The sequence below is a fragment of the Eublepharis macularius genome, chromosome 13 (assembly GCF_028583425.1).
Source record: "Eublepharis macularius isolate TG4126 chromosome 13, MPM_Emac_v1.0, whole genome shotgun sequence".
In the NCBI taxonomy this organism is placed as follows: domain Eukaryota; kingdom Metazoa; phylum Chordata; class Lepidosauria; order Squamata; family Eublepharidae; genus Eublepharis; species Eublepharis macularius.
Window position 1 is genome coordinate 69981334 of NC_072802.1, and position 26720 is coordinate 70008053.

Here is a 26720-nt window from a genome sequence, read left to right on the forward strand (position 1 = left end):
CCACAGCCGCTGGCGAAACGTCAGGAACTACAATGCCAAGACCACGGCAATACAGCCCGGAAAACCCACAACAACCATCGTTCTCCGGCCGTGAAAGCCTTCGACAATATACCTGCTCTCTGTTGCACTGTGAGAAAAACATTGTTCTTGGTATGGCACTTGCAGGTTCTTTTCTTGCTGTGAAGCAAGCAAGGCCAAGAAGTTCCCAGTCAGCTAAGTAGAGAACTGTAGCTGCAAGGCAACAAGACGGCTGAATGGCCCCCGGTGTGTTGTATACGAGAGCTTCTCAGCTTTTTCCACATTGAACCTTGAATATTGTATCATGAATATAAGAAGACATGATCAGAAAGCCAGTTTGCATCTTGAAACTCCTGTCATTTGATTTTATTTTACTCTAGAACAGGGGTGGGCCACATCTGGGTCTTCCCCTGCTTTTGAGGGCTGCCCGTTGACTCTTAACAGTTTTCAGTGCTAGCAGTCCAGCACTGCAGACGGAAACAACAACACTCGATTTATATACCACTCTTCAGGACAACTTAATGCCCACTCAGAGCGGTGTGATATTATTATGAGTGAGTGAGTGAGTGAGTGAGTGAGTGAGTGAGTGAGTGAGTGAGTGAGTGAGTGAGTGAGTGAGTGATTTGATTTATAGCCTGCCTTCCCCGCGAGCCAGCTCAGGGTGGGTTACAGCAGCATAATATTACAAAAATAAATATTTAGATAACATTAAAGCCGTGGTCATCAGTATGTATGTACAACAATCAAACATTAAAATGGCGTCAAGATGGCAGCGCCTTCCACTCTTTCCCAGTCAGAGTGGAAACAGGTGGGGGGAGAGGGGGTACGAGCTAATATTGCCACATTAACTGTGCATATGAGGGGGCAGATGGCTGTATATAGCCCCCCCCCTTGATGGGAGACTGGTAGGGAGGCATTTCTAAGAAGCCTTAGACTAGCCTCAGCTGTACGCCTGGTGGAACATCTCTGTCTTACAGGCCCACCAAGAGGATATAAGATCTTTGCAGGCCCTAGTATCCTCAGACAGAGAGTTCCACCAGGTTGGGGCCAGGACTGAGAAGGCCCTGGCCCTGGTTGAGGCCAGCTGAACATCCCTGGGGCCAAGGACCACCAGTAGATGTTTGCCTGCTGATCTAAGCGCTCTCCGGGGTATATACAGGGAGAGACAGTCCCTCAGGTATGTTGGTCCCAGTCCGTTTAGGGCTTTGAAGGTTAAGACCAAAAGATTATTCTGTGAGGTGGGTGGGCCTGAGAGAGCTGTGACTGACCCAAGATCATCCAGCTGGCTTCAAGCGGAGGAGTGGGGAATCAAACCCGGCTCTCCAGATTAGAGTCCTGCCACTCTCAACCACCACACCAAACTGGCATCCAACTTGCATTCCTCAAAAGCAAGGATAGGGATACCCCCTCCTCTGCTTTTCTTGGAAGTTCTTAGTGGCACTTCAAGTTGTTTGACCGTTGTTCAAAAGCATGGCTTGCTGGTCAGTGCTGCAGTCTGGTGGGCCAGCGTGTCCAAGTCATTAAGCAGGTCAAGGGCAGGACGACAAGTTCCTGTGAGCCGGATGTGGGCTTGTGCATCCCCTGGCAGCCATGATCTGCTCACCTGCGCGCCAGCATGAGAACGTTTTCCGAAGCGCCAGGAGCTCCCCCCTTTTGCACTGGAAGGTGGCTGCTGGTTCGGAGGCTTACAAAACCGACGCTTTCTCTGCAAATGCTCATTCCCAATGAGGGGGAAAGTCTGATTTATAATCCGTTTACACGCCCTTCATTCAGCAAGAAAGCGGTTTAGCTCTTTTTGTTGAGCTTCTCAGAGACGTGGATGTTACTGCTTGATCCCACGGCTGCTCTGCTGGCTGCCTCTAAGCAAATCGCTGGCGCCGTGAAGGGCTGGCACAACAGCACCAACTGCATCCTTTCCCCAACACTCGCCACTGTTACAGGATAATTAAGTGCCCGTAGATAAGGCCGCCTGCCCTGTTGTGTCAAGTGGCTGCCCTTGCCCAGTTGTTGAGAATGTCGAGTGAGAGCACTTGACTTCTCGTCACTCTCGTCTGTCCCCCTGGCTGAGAAAAGGACTTCCAGTTGGCGACTTCGATTTCCCACAGACTGGCTTTGAACTTCCACTTAGGGCAGCTGCAGAGAGACGAGAGCAGAGGTGTCTCGGGACCGAGGCTTCATACCTGTTCTTAGGGCCGCCCCAGCCACAGGCATGAGTTTGTCTGCCGGGTTACTCTTACTTAACCAACTGGGGCACCTCCACAAAGCAAAGCAAATACTACCGCGAATACCGGAGGTAAACTATACAAACCGCAGAATTATCAAAATTTTTACCAGAGTGCTTATATGTAATAAATGATATAGGTATAAATATATACAATTACATTCACAGCGGTAGTAAATTCAGCAAAGACCATAATATGGCACAATTAATAACAATCAGTCATAATACCATTAACTATCCAACTGGTGAAAAGTCACGTATAATTAGTATTTCTTGAGTTGATTAATTATTTTTAATTTCCTGAGGTAGATGTTGTTTTCAAAGAGCCGACTATTTCTCAGATGGAAAGGAATTGGAGCTGAATCTTTCTTCAAAGAACAGCCAATGGGTTTTTGCCAGCAGATTCTCAATTCCTGTTTCGTACCAAAACTTCCTCACGGGCATAACTTTTATACGTGGTCGTTAACAGGGCTTTTTTTCTGGGAAAAGAGGTGGTGGAACTCAGTGGGTGGCCCTCAGAGAAAATGGTCACATGGCTGGTGGCCCCGCCCCATGTCTGGAAATCAGGGGGCAGGGCCACTGGTCATGTGACCATTTTCAAGAGGTTCCGGAACACTCTTCCCCGGCGTTCCCCCTGAAAAAAAGCCCTGGTCATTAACAAAGCTCAGTGGCATCACTCAGTTGGTATAGCCAGACGGAACAATGCCTCATTTTATGGCATATTTGGATTTCCTCCAAAAATTTTGCAACTTCACTGGTAATTTCCGTTACCGAATCACTCAATAAGAACCGACAGTTGATCAGAGCCTGGCAACTTTGGCTGTGTACGGCTGCTCCTAGTGGAAAGTTAAGATGGTGGCAGCCCACGTTGTTTGCAATAACTCCTTAGATGCTGCCATACAACTATAACTTTCTGTTCTTGAGAACTTGAACTGTCCCCTGTTCAGAGAATGTTCTAGAAAGGCTAGAAGTAGGACCGTGCCTTGAAGGATGCTGTTTATTAAACGTTGCTAGAGAAGGCATTGAATGGAGCGTTGTTTTCTCTATTTACGTAACTGCTACATTTGCCCCTTTCTCAGCGGGTCTTGATATGATCCGTTTCTGTGTTATTTCCATGTATGGTGTGGCCAGTGTGTGCTGGAGGATTAAGTGGAATGCAGCCCAGGCTAGCCTGGTTTTGTCAGAGCTTGGAAGCTAAACAGGGTCAGCCATGGATTTGCTATGCAGAGGCCAACAACAGCAAGTCACTTCTGTTCATCTCTTGCCTTGAAAACCCCGTGGCCCTGGGGTCGCCATGTGTCAATTGCCACTTGTCTAACGGAGGGCCAGGCTAGCTGTTCTGCTGGTGAAGTATAAGTTGTCAACGTTACAAAAAACCTTCCCCCCCCCCCGTTTTAATACCTGCCTTCTGCTTAATTACAAGGTAACTCAGAAGGTTTGCGTCACCAACAGAATTTGGCCCAGTGAATGACCGGCATCTTGTCTCTTGTGCTGATGAGACACAATCGTGGTGTAACTTTTGCTCCCCGGGAATGATTCTTGTGCAAGTTTCCATATTTGATGGGGCTGGGTGGGCACACAGCAGAACTGAACAGCTACGTGTTGAGATGTGAAACGGACCAGTTTGCTCCTTTTTCTTGCTGCTTCCACTCTTGTGAGTTCTGATAGAATGTTTTCCACAGATAAGAATTATTGCAGGAGCAGTTCAGTATGTTGAGCCTAGCCCTGGCAGTAGATAAGGAACAATCCTCAATACACTTTAATGGCCAACCCAAATGAGATCTTTCTCTCCCCTTCTGCACCCCTGGTGAAAAAAACCACACAGTAATGGGGCAGTTCCTGCTCATGGCGCTGGGGCTTGAGGGGGGGGGGGCTTCCCAGCCCCAGCTCAGACCTGTCTGTCCCAATCTGTTGTCTTTAATGGCTCTCCAGTTATGGTGCCTGACAATTGCTGGTTAGGTAAACCTGCAGACTGCAGGATAGAGAGACACGTCAGTTGATGGACAACTGTTCCTCTCTCCCCTCTACATGCTCTTAAATAATCAGGCCTTTTCTGGCCTGGCTGGCCACCAGGAGTGGCAGTCCACGTATGCAAAGCATTTTAGAAGACCCTGCCCTGCTCTTTAGCAAGTACTGTGACTTTTTGGAGCCATTGATGTGAGTGGTAAAGCGAGAGAGAAACGGTTGCCTCTGTGTTGTGCTTTCTGAGGAACCCGTAAAGTTCGGGCAGAACTCTTCTCAAGGAAAGATGTGTTTTGTTTTACTCTGGCATATCGGCCTTGATGCTGTTCCTTTTATAGCATATGTTATTGCAATCCTATTTTAATCCACGGCAAGTTATTTTGGTTTCCCCAAAGCTCTCCATTCTTACTGTGGCCTTTCCCTTTTTTCTGTGGCCAATGCTTACCTGGGTTCCTGTTTAATGCTTTGGAAGTTTGTAATTAAATTAAAACTTTGTAATAATAATAATAATAATAATATTTGATTTATATACTGCCCTTCAGGACAATGTAATGCCCACTCTGAGCAGTTTACAAAGTGTGTCGATGAGTTCTCGAGCCCTCCGCTGCTTTGGGTTGTATCTGAAGTTGGGTGTTCCCCCCCCTGCCTCAGAGAATTTGCATTGTGTACGTGCTCAGTGCGGGAGGGATGAGCGGGTCTTCCAAAGAGCTCTTTTCTGGAACACCAGATGAGATCCCGAGAGTCTCCAGCATATTTATAGGCTTGTCGTGTGTTGCGGGGAATGTTACATTATCCTCTATGACAGAAGAACTAGCTTCAGGTTTCTTTGCCTGTTGCACGCAGTAAACAGCTCACCGTTCTGTGAAGCCAGTAAATCTGCCCGGAGTTCCTTACATGCAGGGCTACTCAGTCATTGCTATTCAGAATAAGTTGGCTTTGACATGAGCCACCTCGGTCAGCCCTGTGGCTTATTAGAAACGCTCCGGCCTCCAAGATTTGCTGCTTGGCCCTGCAGTCTGGCATGCCGCTGGACCATAAAGAGGTCCAAAATGCCGGAGGGATCGACTGGTAGCCATTATGTAAGGCTGTGCTCAAGCACAGAGCAGCTAGGAGGTGGCTTTTTTTTAAACTTGGGCCACTGCCTTGTGGCCCGTGTGTGTTTCACCCTTAAAGGATAGGAAGTCTATCGTTAACATTAGTTGAACTGAAGGGAGAATTTCAGTAAGTGTATTTTCTCCCTCTGTTGCAGGACTGTGGGGAGAGAAGTTGTGTTTTCTGAAATGCTCCTTTCTTTCAAGCCCAGTTTGTTTTAAATGCTAAGCAAAGCACATTGCATGGAACACTTCGCCGGAGTCCTGTTTAAACTCGGCGAGCCTTGAAATTTATGCGGTGCTCATATTTTAACTCCAGTTTTGCATGTGGGAAGCTGAGCTTGATTTTAGCCCAGGCTCGACTGGGATGTTGAATCCAGCTCCAAGTCAAGCAGCCCTATTCCATCTTCCGTGCAAAACTCTGTCTTTGTGGTGTGTGTGTGCATGCGTGTGTGTGGCAGCTCAGTTTCATCCCACCAAGGCTGAAACTTGCAAGAAGGTATATTATTCATGGGTCGCATTTATGGTGGTATAACCCAGAGGCAACCGTGTTCTTGCCTGTGTCAGTGTTAATCCTGCCTCTGTTGAAATGAAGAGAAGAACTTCTGATAACTTTAATGAGGTCAGGAACTGGTTCCGGTTATATCAGCTTGAAGTGTCCAGTCGTACCCCCTTTCAGCACAGCATTGCAGGCGGCTGTACTCTTTTGGTAAACCTGCTGTGTTTTTATTAGCAACATAGAATTTGATTTCACCTCGCTTAAACCCTTCTCGTCTGCACTGTAGCTCCGGCAAGATTAGGAGAATGGAAGGGGTGGGGGGAGGAAGGAAAAGGAGCCTGGATTGCGGTGGCTATTTTTAGATGCCGCAGGCAGGAAGAATGGTAAAAATAGTTCGCAGCAATTGTGGTCCGGGAAAAGGAAAATTTCATTGACATTCCCCTCTTTTCCGCCCCTCTCCCTTCTCTGTCATATTAATAGAGGCAGAAAGACTCAGCGGCTAGGTCTCGTTTCTCCAAAGAGCCCAAACAGTGAACTGAGAAATCCCCAGTGCAGATCTTGCTTCAGCTGTGAACGTATTTATTTAAAATATTTCTGCTCTTCCAAATAAGCTCAAGACGGCTCATAACAGAAGGTTAAAATGAACTAGATCATCGTAGGCAATCCGCTATTCTTTCGACTTTCCAGGTACTGTGTGAGGGTGCCACTGGCCCACCTTGCAGGGTTCTTGTGAGGCTTTCCAAAATCATGTGCTGACAAGTGTCTAAAGCACAACATGACTGCTTTCCATTAATAAAGTGCAAGTTGGAAGGAGGAGAAGAGGGCAACCCAGTGGGGAATTTCTCCCTAATTCATATCCTCCTTGCCAGTATAGTATAAGAGTTCCTACAGGCCAACTTTTTCTTCTCGATAGGCTTTCCTTTTTCTATATATTTCTGCAGGCTGGGGAGCCCCCTCCCCCAGGGCTGCAGAAGCAGGCTCAGCCTTGTGGCAAGTACTTGGCCATGAGTGGCTGTGCTAGAGGAATAGGCTGTGGGAAATGCCAGAGGAGGTCCGGCTCAATGAGGCTGAGCCGGGCCCTCTCCGCCCTTGTGCTGTGCTTTGGAGATTTGCTCCTAGATATTCCAGCTAGCTTGGCGGTGCCCCGATGAACATTCCTGCCGCATCCTACTGTGAGGCATTTACTACTTTAGGAGCTCTGCAGTCTTCTCTTTGCTTCTGAGGTTTGTTGTGCTCTGGCGGGGTAAATTAGATTCAACCAGCAGTTTTCAGACTCTTAACATTGCGTGTCAAGTTTGTCTGGTAACAAAACATTTGTGTGTTACAGAGAATTCGGGCTCAGATTCTCAGGGCATGCTCGGTTCATGCGAGGTACTGGCTGGGCCTGTTGGGTTTCATCACTGTCCTGTACCAAAATGGTGTGTACCCTAGAACAGCAGTCTTCAGCCCATTTGTTAGGAACTCAGGTGTGTTGCAAAGCCTTGCCTTCTGGGTCACAAGTGCCATGTTTTTGGTTTTGTTTTGGAAGGATCTATTGCTAGTGCAGATGTGTGGTCAGGAGCCCCCCCCCCCCCGCCCCCACACACACCAATGCTGTATGTTTGTAGAATAAAGACAGACTGTTCCACGCCCTAGGACCCTCTTGTCTAATAACTAACAATATTATTTGCTTTTTTATCTCAGCAAGGAACTCAGAGAGGTGCGCATGCTTTCCGCCTCTCCACATTTTACCTTCACAACCACTCTGTTAGGTAGATCAGGCAGAGAGAGAGAGAGAGACAGGCCCAAAGGTATCCAGTTTGCTTTACAGCAAAGAGTTAGGTGAGAAACCAGTGTAGTATAATGGTTAGAGTGTCAGGCTAGGATCTGGTAGACCCAGTTTAAAATCCCCATTCAGCACTGAAGCTTACTGAGTTACCTTCAGCCGCTCAGCCTAACATACATTATAGAGTGGCTGGGAGGATAAAATGGGAAAGACGGAATCAGGTAACCCATGTTGAGCTCCTTGGCGGAGGAGCGATATAAAACCATACAAGATGGGTAGTGGGTCTCCCAGGGCCGTTCTTTCACTTTAGCCGCTGTGTCACACTGGTTAGTTAGCATCTTCCGAGGTGGGCCAGGACGTCCAAAGGGCTTTTTGTCTGACGCTTTCAGGCCGGAGATCAGTTGTGCTGCGAAGTGAGTGCGAGTCAGTGGGAGAGTTTGGGCTTGGCTGAAGGCTCCCAGACAGGAGGGAAATAACAATCCTTATTGGCTCAATACAGGAACGTTTTTGTCCTGCAAGGCTGCCATTTGGTCTGGCTCACAATAAGCAAGCGTTTTTATCTGATGCTCTGAATGAACCTTTGTTTGCAAAAACATTGTTAGTTTTGGCTTGGAGAGAGCTGAATTCATGCATCCAGTTCCCCAGAAGAGAGATTAAGTTAAAAATAAAAAAAAAATGCTCCCCAAGAGAAACTATGTCGGCAAGCCAAAAAGCACCTTTTTGCCCTGGCGAGTCCTTTGGGAGGGGTGAGTTTGCTGATACTGAAATATCAAAAGCCTTAGGGGATACATGTTTAAAAAATGAAAAAAGACAAACGCCCCAGAGAGTGCTCAGATCAGCAGGTAAACACCTACTGGTGGTCCTTGGACCCAGGGAGGCCCGGCTGGCCTCGGCCAGGGCCAGAGCTTTCTTGGTTCTGGCCCCAGCCTGGTGCAGCTCTGTCGGAGAATACTCAGGGCTGCCAAGATCTTGTATCCTTTCAGCAGGCCTGCAAGACAGATGTTCCACCAGGCTTATGGCTGAAGTCAGTCCGAGGTCCATCAAGTAAGCCTCTCTACCGGCCTATAGCCATCTCCCCCCACCCACACACATACGCATGTGAAGTTATAGGAGGATGTTACAAACTCGCACCTCCCTTCTCCCCCATGTATGTCGGGTAGGGAAGAATGAAGGAGCCTCCATCTTGGGATTTGAAACTTAAAGTTACTGAGATTTCTGATTTTGCTGTGCCAAAATGTTTTAACTTTTGTATCTTACACATGTTATTGTAACCCGCCCTGAGCCCGCTCTTGGGGAGGTCAGGCTAGAAATTGAATGATGATGATGATAACAGAAGGACTGGAAATACTTCTGTGAGGAGGAGTTGTGTTGAACGAGGGGCTTTGGGATGCTCTGGACCCTCCACTGCTTCCTGCCTTGCCTGCCTTCCGCATACTTATTTGCAAGATCTGTTCATGCGGCGCAGTCTGGGTTCCTGCATTCCGTGATTGATGATGGGACCATCCAGGAATGGTACTCAAAATAAAAGGGCAGCTCTGAACTTCTTTTACCCGCAAGGTAAAAGAACAGATCTAGGTTTTCTTGGCTGGATCCACTGCTCTACTGCTGCAGACTAGAGGTGAGGACGAGGAATGCCCCTTCTGAATGCTCCCACAGTTCTGTATTTTAAAGAGGAAGAACTCCCTGCAAATGGAAAACCAGCACACAGGGGGAAGGGCCCCCGCCCTTTGCCTGTTACGCCATTTTCTGGATGTTGTTCAAGTTAGGGAGAATTGAAAAGACGTTCTTTCCCTCATCTGCAGTCTGAAGTGGTACAGTCCATTGAGTTACACTGACAATCCGCTGTGCCTGTAGAGCAGGGCCTTTTATTCAGTATGAACCTATAATGTGTCGCCCCTTGCTAAAATCATCTTCCTGTTACTTTGCTGTGGTCATCTGTGATCTGCATCAGGCAGCCTAAATTTTCATATATTCATCCATACTCAGAACACAGCGGGGACTCGGGTTGGGGCAGAATGTCACAGCTCAGTTATCATCAGGAGCGCTAGGTAGGGCATGCTGCATATTACTGTCATTCTGCAGTCTCTCCACTGGTTGCCCATCAGTTACCAGGCTCAGTTCAAGGCATTGCCTGTCCCGTACAACGCCCTTCATGGCCTTGACCATTCATATGTACTGGCCTGCCTCTCTCCCTATACTCCACCACGACAGCTTTGCTCATCTGAACAGGGCCTTCTGCAGGGTGCCACCCTGCAAATGGGCAACAGAAACTGAGTGAATGGGCAAAATCAACAACAACATCCTCATTCTCTGTTGTGGCCTCCACCTTATGGAATAGCCTGCCTGAAGACGTCAGGAAAGCTCCCAGTCTTCTGCCTGTCCACAAATTGCACTAAACTGAATTAGGGGATAGATCAGGACGTTTGTCTGTAGCAGTAGAAAAGAGCAAGAGTCCCATAGCACCTGTGAGGCTGGCGGGATTTGTGGTGAGGTATGAGCTTTCGTGAGCTCACAAAAGGTATCTGAAGAAGTGAGCTGTGGCTCACGAAAGCTCATAGCCTACCACAAATTTTGTTAGTCTTATAGATTCTACTGGACTCTTGCTGTTTTCTACCACTAAACTGAATTGTTCAGGAGGACTTTTTTACGCTGGTGAGACAGCTTTACTATAAGGAAATGGTTCACAGAGATGCTTTGGTAAAGGAATAGAGACTATAGACGATACTACTGTGTACTGTCTGTTGCTGTAAGTATCCCCCTACTATATAATTTCTTCATCATTGAATGTGTCATGTTTAAATGCTTATGCTTAGTTTCAGCAGTGTTTCAGTTCTGTACCAGACCTCTGCTTCTTCTCAAATTTCTGGAATCCAAACCCCATTGCATTGTTTATTGGATGTCCCAGCCATGGATCATGATTTATGCTGTGTAATCTGCTTGAGAAAGGTGGACCATAAATAATGTAAATTTTTAAAAAGTAAAAACAATTGGTTACAAAGGAAAAGCTACTCAATCTACATCTAGTATATGACAGCCAAATCCCAAAATTTTGACGTGTGAAACTACAGAAGCAATAGATGGTTGTTGTGGATTTTCCGGGCTGTCCATAAGCAATACTTTAACTATGGATGTGTTTCAGTTCAGAGACGCAGTGTTCTGTGTAGCTCAAAAAGCTTTCATACTCATCCACTGGAGTCGATCTGATAAAAAGCATTGATTGTCTCGGTATTGTTTCTCTTCCCTAAAGCAATTAATTTGTTCTGAGATGCTCTCAGATGGCTTCCTGCCTTCAACGTGAACTACATTTTGATTCTCTTCTCAAAATTAGTAACTTTCTAGTATATCTTTTTAGTGTCTCTTTGTCTCTTCTGGGGAATCATAAATGGTTGGAAAGACTTCTTCATTTTATCAGTATTGTCTTAAGGAGGTGCATAGGACAAAAAGAGGCAGTATAGTCTGTTGGAATTTAACAGCTTTTTTTAAAGAGTCACATTACATGCTGGTTAATTCAAGTATTACATGACTCTCAGGTTGGCGATCAGTTATTATCCAATCGGCCATTTCTTTTCCCAGAATTAGTCTGGTGGGAACAATGTGTTGTTGTACAAATCTAGGGAGTGTGTTTACTTTTGCTTTAAATAGGGCTGTAAACCAATTCAGAGTCCTTTCTAAAATCCATATGTATCCATAAAAGTTTGTACTGTCCCATCCAGCCACATATACCTGTGTTGGTAATTTGTGACATGTCATCTACCTGCAAGAAGAAGACCCAGTTTTTCCATTTTACAGATGCTCCCTGGCCTAGCCATGTGAAGAGACGTTGCTTATTCCTGGCCAGAGAACTGGTTATTTACAAGCTGGTTTGGATCCATTAGCTGGCTGCTGATTGACCCTTTGCAATACGTAAATGCATTTATTTTGGGTGTTGTACTGAGTATCTGGAAAGAAAGAAACAATTTCTTTTAAATCTTTTTGGAGTTCTCTTAGGAATAGGAGGGAAAGCTATGTGCAAAGAGGTGTGAAAATGACTCTCAACACCCTCTCAAAATACAATTCCCAGGATTTTTTGCGGAGTGTCTCACAAGTTAAACTGATAATGCAGTTAAAATGTTAGTATGTTCGTTGCCGTCACATTTAGATGAATGCACAGTTGCCTTTCGCTAGACAGCGCAGCCAAAATGGCAGGATTCCGATTTTACTTGAATACTGTTAGCTTCTTTTGCTTGTGCTGCTTATTGATAGAACAGGTCACTTTCACCTTGAAAGCAACGAACCCAGTTGCTGGCTTTGGATTCACCCTCTCTTTATTTGCTAGAATCCTATCAAGTAGTCCCTTAAAGGGCTGCTTATTACTGTGGAGGGCCTGCCCAACCACAGACATCTGCCTCAGAGTCTCTCCACTGGGCTCCAGAGCAGGGCCTCCATGTTTGTAGCACCACTATTCTAGAATTATGGTTCATCAACGGTCTTCCTGAGATTACAGGTGTTTAGGTGCTAGACGGAGGCCTCTTAATTCTGTCTCATGTTCAGTTAAGTTGCTCATTTCCTTGTTTTTTATGTTGTTTTTGTCCGTTCAGGTTTAGATGCTGCTGCTATTTTATTGTGTTGTATGTTAATGGCAATTGTGTAGCTTCGATAATTACATAGCAATTTAAGTTTTGTTCCCTGGCTATTCTTGTTGGGTTTTTTCATTGTTAGTCACTATCAAACAAATTACCTTTTTGGAAAGGGGGGATAAAAATAATTTTATTAAATAAAAGCAAAGCATACAGCTTGTCTTTTTCAGTATCACTTAATAGGTTGATCTTGGTTTTGGGAGCCATTTGTTTCATCCGGAGGAGGAAGACGGCTAAGGTGATAGAATTGGGGCAGCCTGCCCTTGGGTTGCTGCACAGTCTCCGTTCATTTACGAGGGTTGTACAGAAGTAGTACAAACCCATGATCCGAACAAACCAAACCAACAAATGCCCCTCCGGGCAGACTATTATGGACGCTGCTGATTGACTGATTTATTTAGAAAGTTTTCAGGCTGCTTCTCCAGAGAGCCTGCCTGAGATGGCTTACAAAATAATATGTAATAAAAATATAAAACCTTGAAAATCAGCCATGGTATCCACCCCCCCCCCTCCTTGCATCTACATCCAGCATGATAACTACAGCTGACTGGAGCACCTTGCTCTTGGATACAACTAGAGCTTTAAAAAAAAGATCAGTGGGTTTTAAGGAGAGAAGGAAAGTCCTGTTTGCTCTTTTGAGTGGAAAAAGTTCCTCTGTCAATTTCACCTCCCCTTCCTTGAGGCGAAGATGAAATTAACAAACCCTCCGAGGAGCAATCTCCCTAACTACGCTTCCCGGCTAACATTGCGTCTCCCTACATCTGAGCCTCCCATGTAAGATGTCTGGTGTAGAGAGACTCTGTGTGCCACCAGCAGTCTTGTTACTGCTGCTGAAGGCTCTGGCATCTCCCAGAAGGAAGGATCCATCCGTCAGGGTTGCATTTTCTTTTCCCCACCTCTTCGGGAATTGCAGCAGCACACGTAGTAATAACCAGTTTTGATTGATGGGGAATTGAGTGTTGCCAAAAGGCTGGGCAGAGTTTTCGGAGCGCATCCCGGAAAACGCGCAGCTCTGCTAGCTGCTGGTTTCATGAAACTTTACGCCCACTTCAAAGAAGTTGCCTCCTGGCCATTCTGGCATGAGGTCATTGGCGCTCCCTTAGTCAGGCACTCTCAGTGGATTCCCTTAGGGGCGTGCAGGCCTAACCACTGTTGTCTTACCTCTGACCTTCTCGGGTATGGTGTGGAACAGGAAATCAGTCGGGCAGTGAGCCCTTCCTTGCTCTTGTGGCTCTGGCAGTTGCCTGACTGCTATCCTGTGTGTGTGTGAGAGAGCATCGTTTGTGCTGTATCTGCACTGGGCATCCTTGGAAAAGCTCGGCACCTCAGAAGATGAGTGTTGTGTTGGCAGATTTTGCTCATCTGACTTGTTTGGGTCAGTGGTCCAGAAGTCTGATACGAGCTTTGTGGCTTAAAAATGTGTTGTATGCTTTTAAATTGGTACCATGTAATGGATTAGGTAGACAAGTGCAGCAGCTGTAAAGGTGGGTGGAAGTTTTTAATAGCGCAGTATGCAAGAACATGGAGTGAGAAATGCCTTTCTTATTGTGGGAGTGATGCAGCGGGCCTATTTTTCTTATCCAGTCTTGGCAAACTACCATAGAACCGCCTAAGTTTTCCCTGTTGCCGCTTTCTGGGATGTCTGTTGATTTTCAAAGTGTTGACAAGGATGGGGTAGAACAGGAAAAGAAGGCGAGCAGTCCTGCTTTGTCATGTCACAAAGTAGGTCACAAAGAAAAAAGTTCAATAGGAAAAAAATCCAACAATTGAACATTTTAGACAGCAAACCTTCTAGTGTGAAAAAAAGAAGAGGAACCAGAATCTCTCTGCTGTGTTGACTTCCCAACCACTGGAATTCCTAGGCTTTTTGTCTCTTCCCAGTTTGAATCTTTAGCCCAGGTCTTCCCCCCGCCCCCCGCAATAATCCTGCAATCGTAAAGCCTTCTCAGCCCCCCCCCCCCGTAATCCTCAGAATTCAACATGTGCTGTAAGATGTTGCATTAAGAAACCTGAATTCCTTGCTGTGTTTTGAAAGTGCAGCAGGTACTTTATCCACCCCACACCCCAGTCGTTGTATTTTATGACTCTTCCAACTTGACCGAGGCAGCTCCCCTTCTTTGGCTGCTTCCTTGCAAGCATGCTTCAGGCTCAAGAGAAGTCAGTAACCCGATCAGAGGAATCCCAGAGAGATTTTAGCTGGCTCTGCTGCATTCTAGTGGATGCATTTTCTAAAAAGTGGAGTGAGGGCTGGCTCCTGCCATGGATTTAGCCAATCTGCCCAACAGGTTAAAAATGGAGTATGCAGGCAGTATGGTGCACAGCAAGTGGCAGAGGAGATAGGAAGCCAGCTGGCTGCCCTCCCTGTCTAGACTCAGCCTGTCATGGACGCGATTACCACTGTGAGCCATTACAGGATTATTTCGGTAATTATGCCAGCTCTGGTGCTCCCGGGAAAAATCAAGGCCGCCGTCTCCGCTCTGGCAGGTGGGGCCTTTTGGATCCTTTGTCCTGGCACCAAATCCTTTTTCTAAGTCTCTGCAGGAGTTCTTGGGCCAGATGTTGCTGTGCTTTTCTATGTGAGTTTTATGCTTCTGAGACAGAAAAGATTAAGCCCTGGACAAGGAACTGCCAGGGAGTGTGGTTTGTGGTTTCTCTTCCCCTTTTCGCCCCCTCCCTGAATGCTCGCTGTGTGGCTTTCTTGAACCCATCAGGTCCATCTGGGAATTGGTTGCTCTGTGCAAGGCTCGGCAGGGACTTCACTCGCAGCTGCCAGGTAGCCCGGTTAGTTCCTTTTGACCTCAGCACCCATCTTCTTTCTGGGCGGTGGCCGTAGCTCTCTGAGTTGTAGCACACGGATGCCTCATGGAGGGTTGGTGCGTTGGCGCTGCCTCTCTCAGGATAACATGAAAAGAGTCCTGCTTGATCAGTCCACTGGTCTGCTTAGTGCAGCATCCTGTTTGCTGCCGTGGCTGACCACACGTCCTGGGGGAAGACTCCCCCATTATAGACCTCCAGCAAATCGGTGTCGACAGGTATACTGCCTCTGACACATGGAGCTTACATGTAGCCATCATAGCTAATAACCGTTGGTGGAACTCATGTGTCTTACTTCACTTCAAACCATCCGACCTGGCTGCCATCACTGCCTCTGGAAGCAGAGAGTCCCACGTTCGTATGCATTGTGTGAAGATGTACTTAATAATAATAATAACATTCAATTTATTTACCGCCTTTCAGGACAACTTAATGCCCACTCAGAGCTGTTTACAAAGTGTGTCATTATTATCCCCACAACAACAATCACCCTGTGAAGTGGGTGGGGCTGAGAGAGCTGTGACTGACCCACGGTCACCCAGCTGGCTTCAAGTGGGGGAGTGGGGAGTCAAACCCGGTTCTCCAGATTAGAGTCCCGCATTCTTATGCACTACATCAAACTGGCTCTTCCTTTTGTCTCTTTCAAATTTTCTGCTCGTCACCTTTGTTGTGTTGTGAACTCTACTATTGTGGATGAGGGAGAAAAAAGTTCTGTCTGCACTTTCCGTGCATAATTTGACAAATCAGTGCCATGTTTCCCACCATCTGTGTATTATACACATCCAACATGGTGACAGTGCTTCAGATCGTCTCACAATCCAACAGTATGCTTTGAGCATGGCTGCTCTCTCTCAGCCCCTTTTGGCTGCTCCCTGCAGTGCGGGCTTTCTTTGCTGGCTTTAGTGCATCGACCCTTAGAGGGCAACTGGTGCCAGGTAATTCTAGCAGCCTTTTGTGGCCTGGGGCCATGCTGCCAGTTTGAAAATGGAGGCTGTGTTTTTGAGCAGAAAGAAACAGATGCAAGTCCGCAATGGTTTCTATGTGCACTTGAGCATGGCTCTTTTCTCTCTGTGGTCATGTGTAGCATGTTTGGCAAAGGGATTAGGGGGTGGATATTTAAGTGTTTGTCTTCTCAGGTGGTGCGTCTCTCATGAGGATTGGTTTTGCTTGGCTGGGGGTCAGTGCTGGCCTTTAAAACCCACATGTGGTGTTAAAGAGTGAGAATTGAAGGTGGCATGTCCGTGCTCGGCCAGAGTTGTTATTTTCCCCTGTGGGCTCTTCAGTGCTGCTCCTGGCCTGGGTACTGCTGCTGGGATGGAGGGATTAATTTAACTTTCTCAGGCCTCCTCCTCACCTGTTTCCAGGGTAGGAAATCCCCCCCCCCCCCGCTCCTTGCTTTTGGCCTAGTTTCAAATGTCTGTCATATCTCCGCACTGGAAATTTTACAGCAAAAATTATAATTGGGAAGTGATAGGTGGTAACCTTTGGAAAACAGCTCTGTTAAAAAAATTGTCACTAAATTAGATTGGCAAAAAAACACAGCAAGTGCCAATGTTTTCTGTAATTTTTCATCTTCCAGGTACCAAAAACCTAACCTAAATAACCACCAACAATGCACTGGTTTTTTTCTGATAAAAATTTAGGATTACATGGCAAGTTGCTGAATTTTGTGCATTAATTCTTAAATTATGGGAATTGTATCTTTTAAAAGTTCTTATAGCCGATCTGTTTTCCTTTTAATTGTATCCTTTCTTGATTAATTTGTATGCTGGTCTTGGGTCCATAATAAATGAATGAAAGAATGTCCTTGCTACTGTATGGAAATGTCCTTGCTACTGATTGTACTAATCTCACACTATGGAATCCACCTTGAGTCTCAGTGAGAAAAGTGGACTATAAATGACATGAATGAATGAATGAATTGAATAAATACGAATAAAACATTAAAACAAATGTATATATCCCTTTTCCACTATATATATATTTTATATATATATAAAAAAACAGGGAGACCACCACCAGGCCCTCCTGTTGTGAGTTAAGACAACAGGTGGGCACACACAAGGAAGCCTAATCATGTACAAAACTTTTTTAAAAAATATGCCATGTCGATTTTATGGGTTGCATTAGTATGTCAAAATCTTTCCTAGTAATCAAAAGCAATTGAGAAATATTTCATTAGAAAAACAAATATGATTTAAATATTATGTTTGACCAAAAGCAGAGCTTTTAGATGGATGATCCTGATTTTGGAAGGTTGTAAGCTGTTTAGCCCACATATTTTACTAGAATACTTAAAGATCTGACAGCTCAGCAACATGCACGTCCCTTGTTTTTTTCAACTACAAGGGAAAAAATGAAGGCCCTGGAAATTCTCATGCTAAGTAGGAGGTGTGCACTAAAAAAAATGGTATTTTTTATTTAGGTCTCAGGAAGGTTATAAGTTTCAGGTTTTTGGTGGGGGGGAGTGCATGGGTTCTGAAATTAATCAAGTCCATTATTTTCTATGGGGGAATTTTTCTGAGGAGCTGGAGGGGTGGTTTGAATGCTGCCTGTCCTCTAAAGAACCGCTCAGTTTCAAGTAGCTTGGGTCAAGGGGGTCCCGTTTTACGGTCCCCCGAATAAGGTCCCTTCTTCAGCTTCTCTCAGTTATTTCCTGTGGGGGGTGTATGGAAACTAGTGCTTTCTCCAGGGCAGAGAATCATTAGCCAAACGCACAGGAGTAACCGCTGTCACAAAGACTCCCCCAAAGAACTTACAAAGCCCAGTAGAACCAACCTGACAGCAGAAGGCATGCTCTCAAAAAAATCTCTCCCTGAAGCTGCAGCCAGTTGCGGTAGACTGTAGTTCCTTACTTTTGGAAGTTTCCTGGGCAAAAGTGGGGAGGGGAGGGAGGCAAATGGCATTGCACGTTAGGGGAAACTCAACTTGTCTGTCCAATTATGACCATTAGAGAATCATCATGATTGGACAGACAGTTGCGCTCCTCCTAATGTGCAATGCCATTCACTTGTGAGAGTCCCCTCCCTCCTTTTGCCTGGGAAACCTTCTCAAGTGAAGGAGTAGAAGCTGCTGTGACCTTTAAAATGGTGCCCTGGTTGTTCTGAATATTTTTGGAATTAACCGAAAATGCTAATACCGAACTATCTGAGAATCCTGGATTTGGTTGGGATTCCTGAATATATTTTTTCAGCATATATTCATACCGGATATACTGGATTGCACACCTGTAATAATACTAAGCCAGGGTTTCCCCAACGTGAGGTTCCCATGGGCACCACAGCACCCGCCCGTGCTTCCCTTGGTGCCTTATTGGAAGGTGGGAGGGACCATGGTAAGGCAGGGCTTACTGTTGGCAGCTTCGGCAACTGAAGAATCAGGAGAATTAGTTCCATTCCCCCTTCAGGCTTCCTTTTTTTTTTTTAAATTCACTCGTCTCTTTCTCCTTCCTCCTAGACTTTCTATCATTTCTTTTTATTCCCATGCTGCAATTTTTTTTACAAAGTAAGGAGAGGGAGGTACTTGTTTGCCTCTGGTGCCACCTGTTGTGCTAGCCATTTTGGGGGTGGTGCTTACCACCCCTCTCAAAATTCCAAAGGTGCCCACAGGGTCAAAAAGATTGGGGGGGGGGGCTGTACTTAAGTGCACCTAAAAACCAACACAAGTTTTTTTTAAAAAAGGTCAATTTTCCAAGGAAAAATGTTATAGCAGAAAATATTCTGTTGCATGCCCCTGTGGTCAGCTGAAGCCGTTTTTCTGACTGGCTTGGCAAGCGTTCCCTTATTGGTAAGCTTCTTACGGCTTTTTAGTATTGGCTTCAGTGGAGCCTCATGTCTAAGCAACTGTTGCCTTCTCTCCTGTCGTTCTGGGAAGGACAGAAGAGAAGCATCTTTTCCTGCTCTTCCTCCTAGCAGCAAAGTAACCTGCAGTGAATCTGAGCTGAGTTTCCAGACTGAGTTGCTTCCAGTGTACCAGTTCCAGCCATCCTTGTATGAAGGGAGCCGAGTTGGCTCCGCTCGCGATCCTAATCAGGGTCAGAACTGAAGCCCAGGGCGAGGGGACTGGGTGCCAGCTTGGCATGTTGTGCTGCAGCTTTTGTTTGCCTTCTGCAAATGCAATTTCCCCCAAAAATCTCTCCTCTCTTGCAGCGGCAAGTTGGTCTCACCCAAGTGGAAGAATTTTAAAGGCTTAAAACTTCAGTGCAGGGACAAAATCCGTCTCAACAATGCCATCTGGAGGGCTTGGTACATTCAGTGTAAGTATGGCCCGTACTTCAGTGCTTTAGGGAGGCCCGTGCACCAGTTGGCAATATGCAACAGGCTTAAAGTCCTCCTCTCATTAGAGTTGTGGCCTTGCCTATCTGCCCTCACTGCTGGTAGAAGTGAGTAAAGAGGCTGGGAAAATCCAGCACTTGCTTCAACTTGGAACCTCCCCAGGGCAGTCATTCTCTTCTACCGGCAGTGATCCTGCATTCGAATAAACACGTTCTTTCAGGTCAGAAGTTCTTGCTGGTCAGAAGTCGGGAACATTTTCTGCTCTCCCCTGCCCTTTATGCAGTATGGCGGGAAGTGCATAGCGCTGGTTAGGCAACTTCTGAATCCCTGCTCTGCAGTTTCCTCAGAGCAGTGATTCAGCCTGACCTTTGTGCTCCTCCTGAGACGTGCCGCCTGCTTTCCCTTTTCTGTTGCAGATCTAGAGAAGCGAAAGAACCCCGTCTGCCATTTTGTGACTCCCTTGGATGGGTCTGTGGAAGTAGATGAGCACCGCCGCCCTGAGGTACGTCCCAGAAGGGCTCCAGGACAGATAAGAAGACCCCACTGTGGATTGCGGGCTGGCTTCGACTTACATGCCCAACACCATTTTCTCCTCTGTGTGTTTCAATACTTTAACACAGCAAAACAGTAACAGCAGCATAACATGACAGAGAAGTAAAAGTAGCACAAAATAATAATAAATAATAAGATTTGATTTATACCCCACCCTTCAGGACAACTTAACGCCCACTCAGAGTGGTTTACAAAATATGTTGTTATCCCCACAGCAAACAACTTGTGAGGTGGGTGGGGCTGAGAGAGCTCCTAGAAGCTGTGACTGACCCACGGTCACCCAGCCGGCTACAAGTGGAGGAGTGGGGAATCAAACCCGGCTCTCCAGATTAGAGTCCTGCCACTCTTAACCACTACTCCAGACTGGCTCTCCTAATGCAGCATTAAAAAGTATTTTTAAAAGGCACAGCGTAAGTTGAGAGGAAGCTAGCAGGGCAGTTAAATAAAATCACAGGAGGCATTTGAAAGAAAATCAACACTGCATAAAATGTCTGAGAAAATGTAGGAAAATCTGCTGAAAAGAAATTCGGGCAGGCAGAGGGTTAGGGGATTACTTATATGAGGCGCCACAGCAAAGAAGGCCCTGTCCCTCTTAGTCACACACACCCCCGGCACTTCAAGAGGGGCAGGATGCAGGTCTGATTGGATGAAGATCAGAGAACCTGGGTAGGCTCCTGTGGAGAGAGAGGGCCGAAGGGGAACCCTGGTTCCAAACCATCTAGGGTTTTAAAAGTCAGAACCAGCCCTTTAGAGAAAGTCTGGGGAACAAAGCATGAATAGAAGCAAACATTGTTAAACGTTTAGGCTTCGTATCAGTTTTAGGCCAAAAGATTAGTGGAAAATGGGCATTTGGAGAGAAGGAAGGGTGGCGTTGTATGCCGGGCGAGCCATATCTGTACACGTCCTTTCTCCTGTGTGTATGAACGGTGTTATTCCACTGTCGAGGCATTTTTATACTTGACTGTCAAGCATCTGGGCAGTTGTGTGTGTACGCGTGTGCATGAACATTGATAACGCTTGCATGTGCTTCATCATCTCATCTGCATTTATTCTCAAGATGGCATTGTGTGTTTCCACACAGATGTTTTATTCTGCTTCCTTGTAGCAGTGCCGTTTTGGGAAGCATCTGCATGATGACCTCTGTTTGCCCTACTTCTGTTTTTTCCCCTACTGTGATCTTTTCCAAACCTGATCTTGGTGGGATGCCAGGAAAGGTTTTGGTGTGTGCAGTGGCACCCATGGGCATCACATTGGGGTCCTCTGCCCTTAGGAATCCCCGGCAGCCAGTTGTCTAGGGTCTGCTAAGACCTATGGTCTATGCAGGGAATGCTCAAAAAGGAGGCCCCACCAGTGGATATGTCGTGCAGCGTCCCCTTGACTGTCTAGTGTGTATCACTTGAAGGTCCTGTCAACTTTTGAGTGCACCTATCCTTCTGGTTTGCACTACATGGATCTGGGAGAAAAAGTTTGCTTCTGGAGGCTTATCAGTTGGCTGAACTCTTCCTAAAGAAAGATTACTAGGAAGTACAGCAAGACCCAGCATATTGTCCAGTATGTCCTAGAGTGTTGCCGTGGGGCCGTGGCCTAGCGGAGGAAACACCTGATTTGCATGTCGCTGGTCCCAGGTTCAGGCCTTGGAGACTGCAATTGTGCTGAGATCCCGGAGAGCCACTCAGAGGAGCAAGATGGATTGGACTTCGATGATAATATATTTTCTTCTTTTCTCAGGCTATTGCAACAGATGGGAAGTATTGGAAACGGCGAATAGAAATAGTGATCAGAGAGTATCACAAGTGGAGGACCTATTTTAAGAAAAGGGTAGGCTTGTTTCGGAACCGGTATTTTAAGTGGAAGTGGTTTGGCTTACCAATGAATTAACTGTTGACTTGCCCTGAAAAATTAAGCAGCATTTGATCATTTAGTGTTCACATAGTACATTAGAGGGTTCAAAGTGTACCATGACCCTGCATGCGTTTACAACAACCCTAGAAGGTGGGCCATTGATGTCTTGCAAATGGGAATCAAGCCAGAGAAAGAGATGAGCGGTTTGCCTCTGGCCACATAATGAACTTGTGGCAAAAGCAAAGTGGAACGGGGAAGTTCCCGGTTGATCACTCAGTCGCTCATACTGGACCTTTCCAGCCCTGTGTTTCTAAGTCCAGTAAAGTCAGTGGACGCAGAAGGGGGTGTCACTGCTTAGGACTGCACTGTTGGGCACTTTGCTACCCTGTAAACTTGTAGGACAACAAATAATCTTCTGTGTTTCGATTGATTTCTCCTATTAACACTTGAACATCCTAAGTGGGGTTCTAGAGCATCCATCTCACTTTTCATCAGTAAGAATTCCTTGCCCAGAGAGGGGCTCCAGAGCCTGGCCCCCTCCCGAATGAGCACTTTGTTTTCAAAACCAAAGTTTATGTTTTTCTTCTCCAGTTACAGAAACACAAAGATGAAGATCTTTCCATCTTGGTTCGGGTAGGTGTTGTTATATCAGCCCTTCTTTGTTTCATTGGAGTGAGTTGCGGGGGGGGGGGGGGGGTGCCCCGAGATGTACTTGGAAGACCAAGGCCCAGAACTGATGGCTGTTGCTTAGGAAAAGGACATCTGTTGGGGAAGCGTTTTTGCTTAAAATGGAGAGCAGCACAGAGCTTTGAAGGGGAACTGAGGTGTGTGTGCTGGCAAAAAAGTCAGTTGGCCCTCTTTACGGATCCAGTGTTTATGTAGCAGCAGGCTTAATGAAATCCACAAGCGAATCCCCACCCACCCAGACAGAGCTGTGGAGGCCAAAAATTTGCACTTCCCACAATCTTCTAAAAGAAGTAGCTAAGGAGGGCTATTGAAAAAAGGTCAGTGGCTGCCCCCCCACCCCAGCACCCTTGTCATTCAAGCTCCTCTGACCGGAGTTTCGAAGGCTCTTGTTTAACTCTTCTACACAACAAACTCTGTTAGCTGAATTGATCCCATTTGCCGCTACAGCCAGGCCACCATTGCTTAACTAAGATATAAACCCTTCAGTAAGTGCATCTTGTAAGAAACCACGCCCCAAAATGGTTCCCGACTTGTGCTTGTAAACGCATTCTCTCTCAGACTTGTGAGGAACCGTAGAGGCTGTGGAGTGCTGTTGCAGGATTTTATCCGTAACGTTCCTCTCCTTTCCCCAGGATGATGACATGTTACTGTGGCATAAAGAAACATATGGCCGGGAGACCCCCGTCCCCATGGAGTTGGACTCCCTCTTCAGTACAGACATGCTCATGTCAGAGTTGCCGGACACCCTCTTCTCCACCCTCTCTTCTCACCAGCCAGTTTCCTGGCCAAATCCCAGAGAGATAGGTATATTTCTCGGCATTGTCTTCCTGCTTCCTTGCTTTTTCTAGCTGGACAAAGCAGCTTTCCTATTCCTGTACAAGTGGGCTTTCCTTATCATAGATTGGCCCAACTGAGGAAACTCTCAAGTCATAAAGCCCACACTGGCCTTGCATTTTTCATGGGGACACAGCTTTTGCAAGTCACTTTGTTTGACGGGGAAGAAAAACCCAACTTAAAAAAATATGTTGTGAGGTGGGGGCATAGAGAGGGTACTTTGCACCCCCAGGGAAAAAGTGTTATTTACATTCCTCTCACCTTTTCGGTGCCTGGTAGAGATGGGCACGAACTGAAATACGAACCAAAGTTCATGATGAACCGGGCCGGTTCATGGTTTGCGAACCAGTGGTTCGTCAAAGCCCATTTCTGATGAACCAGCACAAACTTTAGGCTGGTTCGTTTTTTGGTTCATCACTGCAGACAGCCTGGCACCGATCAATCCGTTTCCTAGACAACAGGGGATGGACTTCCTGCAGACCTTCTGCTGACCCGGAAGTGGTCTTCTGCTGGCGCGGAAGTGACGGTTTGCTGACCTGGATGTGATGTTTTCATGAACCAAACGAACCAGTTTGCAAACCGGGGCAGGTTCGTGAAAGTTCGTGGTTCATGAAATATGACGAACCACAAACCTCACGGTTCCGTTTCCCCCCCGGTTCGTGCCCATCTCTAGTGCCAGGTGAAATAACCCCGTTCTTGCTGTTGGGGTTCTTTCTTTTAGTGTTATGCTTTTTATTCTTTTCGGATTAAGTAAAAATGCTTTTGTTGGTGCTGCTGCTCCTTACCATTGGTTTACAGTTTTTAAAACTGTAACGCCAGTGGCCTTGAGTGCCCCCATGTGGCAGAAAGGCAGCATTTACATTTTCTGAATAAATAATAGTGTCAGGATGTAATTCATGCCAGGACTCCCCATTGGGATTAAAAAGCATGTTTAAAATGGTCAGGGGCACCGGGAACCTTGGAAGGTAGTAAAAGATTGCATTAAAGTATGCAGAGAACACTTCTTCACAGCCTGTTTCAAACATCTGGGATTCCAGGCAAACAGATGTCTTAGTTTAGAAATTAAGTGCCCTTTGCTAAGAAGGATAAGGGTGCACATGTGCATTTGAAGTCTTGAACTAAGTGTTGAATCCAGGCCCAGACTGCTCCCCTTTAGAGCCATGGCAAGATGCAGAAGAGCTGTAACAAGTGTCCCTTTAACAACACACTAAATATCCCCCAAGAACATCTGCCAAAGCATATTGGAAAATTTTTGTGTGACTCCTTATTATAACTTGTTTGTGTTTGACTCTTCCAGCTCACTTAGGGAATGCTGACATGATCCAGCCAGGACTTAGTCCTCTCCAGCCCAACTGTATGGATACTTTTGAATTTTTTCAGGGTAAGAATTTAATTATTTTTTAATATGCTAGATTTGCCAGTGTAACAACAGAGGTCTCTGCTTGCAATGTTTTAAGCGCTTACGTACTGAAATGCAATGTTGTGCCACTAAGAGTCACCTTGTAACTGAACCAGAGGAGTTAGCTGGGCTAGTCTGTAGTTGCAAAATAGTAAGAAGTCCAGTAGCACCTTTAAGATTAACCAAGTTTATTGTAGCATAAGCTTTCGAGAACCACAGCTCGCTTTGTCAAAGGCATTGTCAGCTTTCAAGAGCCACAGTCCTCTTCGTCATGATGCCTCTGACGAAGAGAGCTGTGGTTCTCGAAAGCTGACGATGCTTCTGACAAAGAGAGCGGTGGTTCTCGAAAGCTGACGATGCTTCTGACGAAGAGAGAGGTGGTTCTCGAAAGTTTATGCCACAATAAAGTTGGTTAGTCTTAAGAGTGCCACTGGGCTCTTTACTATCTTATAACTGAAGAGAGCTTTCCAGTTTTGTGCCTAGTGGTGACAGCAGTGCTATATAGGAGAGTCCCTTAAAGAGGTGCTCCTTCCTCTTGAGGGAGCCGTTCAGCTGCTATTGGGCTTGCTTGTCATTCTTAATGGCAAGCTAGTGGAACAGAACGGAATGCCATTTAGTGCAGGATTTGGTTCCTCTGGGCACATGCAGGTGGGAAGGAGAGGTGATGGCTAAGCTTCTGTCCTCAGCACCCAGAGTTCAGTGGTTTACTGCCTCTGAAGATGGAAGTTTCATTCATAGCTGCCACCATTCATAGCTGCTGATAGCTCCGCTCTCTGTGAATTTGTCTGTTCCCTGTCGGGCTAGGGTTCCATCAGCAGATCGAGTGGCAGAGTTTGTTGCTTGAAGAACTGATTACCTTATTTGGTGCCACCGTGCGAATAATGACGTGTGTGTGTGTGGTGCCCTCAAGTCATAGCTGACTTATGGCGACCCCTGGCAGGGTTTTCATGGCAAGAGATTATCAGAGGTGGTTTGCCATTGCCTACCTCTGCAGCCCTGGTTTTCGCTGGCGGTCTCCCATCCAGTTACTAACCAAGGCTGACCCTGCTTAGCTTCTGAGATCTGATGAGACCAGGCTCACCTGGTCTATCCAGATCAGGGGGCAAATAATGATAAGAGCGTGAAATACCAACTGCGATTCTCCAGGCCAATCCTGCAGGTCCACCAAAGCAGGATGTGGAACAAGTTGCAGTTCAAATTTGCAGGCAGTGAGTGGTCCAAAAATCCCCGTTGCCACAGTCCAAAGAGTCCCCTCCATTTGGGCTGTGTGCCAGCAAACTGCACCCTCCCCCCTGACTCACTCGGGGTTCCTCCCGAAGAAAGTCTTCATTTGCAAAGTGTGCCTTTTCCCTTTAATCCCTCCGTTCTTTCCTTTTTGCCCCTCTTTCTCTAATCTGTGCTGTGGCACGAAGGCTTTCTGCTTTATTATCAGAATTTAGCAAAGTACTGCTAGAAGTTGAACTAGGACAGCCATAGATCCAGAGGAGTTAGCCGTGTTTTCTGTAGTTGCAAAATAATAAAGAGTCCAGTAGCACCTTTAAGACTAACCAACTTAAATGGCTTTTGCACATCACCTTAGTTGTTAATGTTCTTGTTCTTGTTCTTATGTTATGAATGTATTATTGTATTAATAAAGTTATTAAAAAAAAAGACTAACCAACTTATTTGTAGCATAAGCTTTTGAGAATTACAGCTCTCTTTGTCAGATGCATCATCAGCTTTCGAGAACCACAGCTCTCTTCGTCAGATGCATTGTCAGCTTCCGAGAACCACAGCTCTCTTTGTCAGATGCATCTGACGATTCATCTGACTAAGAGAGCTGTGGTTCTCGAAAGCTTATGCTACAAATAAGTTGGTTAGTCTTAAAGGTGCTACTGGACTCTTTACTAGGACAGCCAGGGTCTGCAATAGATGACTGAAATACCAGGTAATACGTAACTTTCTCCGTCTTTGTTCAGACCTCTTCTTATCCAACCGTTCCAATAATTATACCATCCCCACCGTTCCTGCTCCTAGTCCAGTCATGGCAGACACCTGCAGCCATCCTTCCCAGGTAAGGAGGACTCTCAGATGGGAGGTTCTATGATCTCAACTTGTAACATACATTTTCCATATTGTTCGTTAGCAGATCAATGCTTTTATAAGT

General features: G+C 46.2%; 1 protein-coding gene across 1 annotated transcript in view; it reads left to right on the forward strand.

Moving 5' to 3' along the window:
- The window catches only part of MLXIP (MLX interacting protein), a 49987-nt gene that overhangs the window by 9151 nt on the left and 14116 nt on the right, over window positions 1–26720 (forward strand). The window contains exons 2-8 of the mRNA XM_054995881.1: window positions 19135–19241; window positions 19677–19762; window positions 21541–21630; window positions 22246–22287; window positions 22974–23145; window positions 24473–24556; window positions 26533–26627. Coding sequence (XP_054851856.1) covers window positions 19135–19241; window positions 19677–19762; window positions 21541–21630; window positions 22246–22287; window positions 22974–23145; window positions 24473–24556; window positions 26533–26627 — 676 coding nt within the window. The remainder of the gene's footprint in view (window positions 1–19134; window positions 19242–19676; window positions 19763–21540; window positions 21631–22245; window positions 22288–22973; window positions 23146–24472; window positions 24557–26532; window positions 26628–26720) is intronic.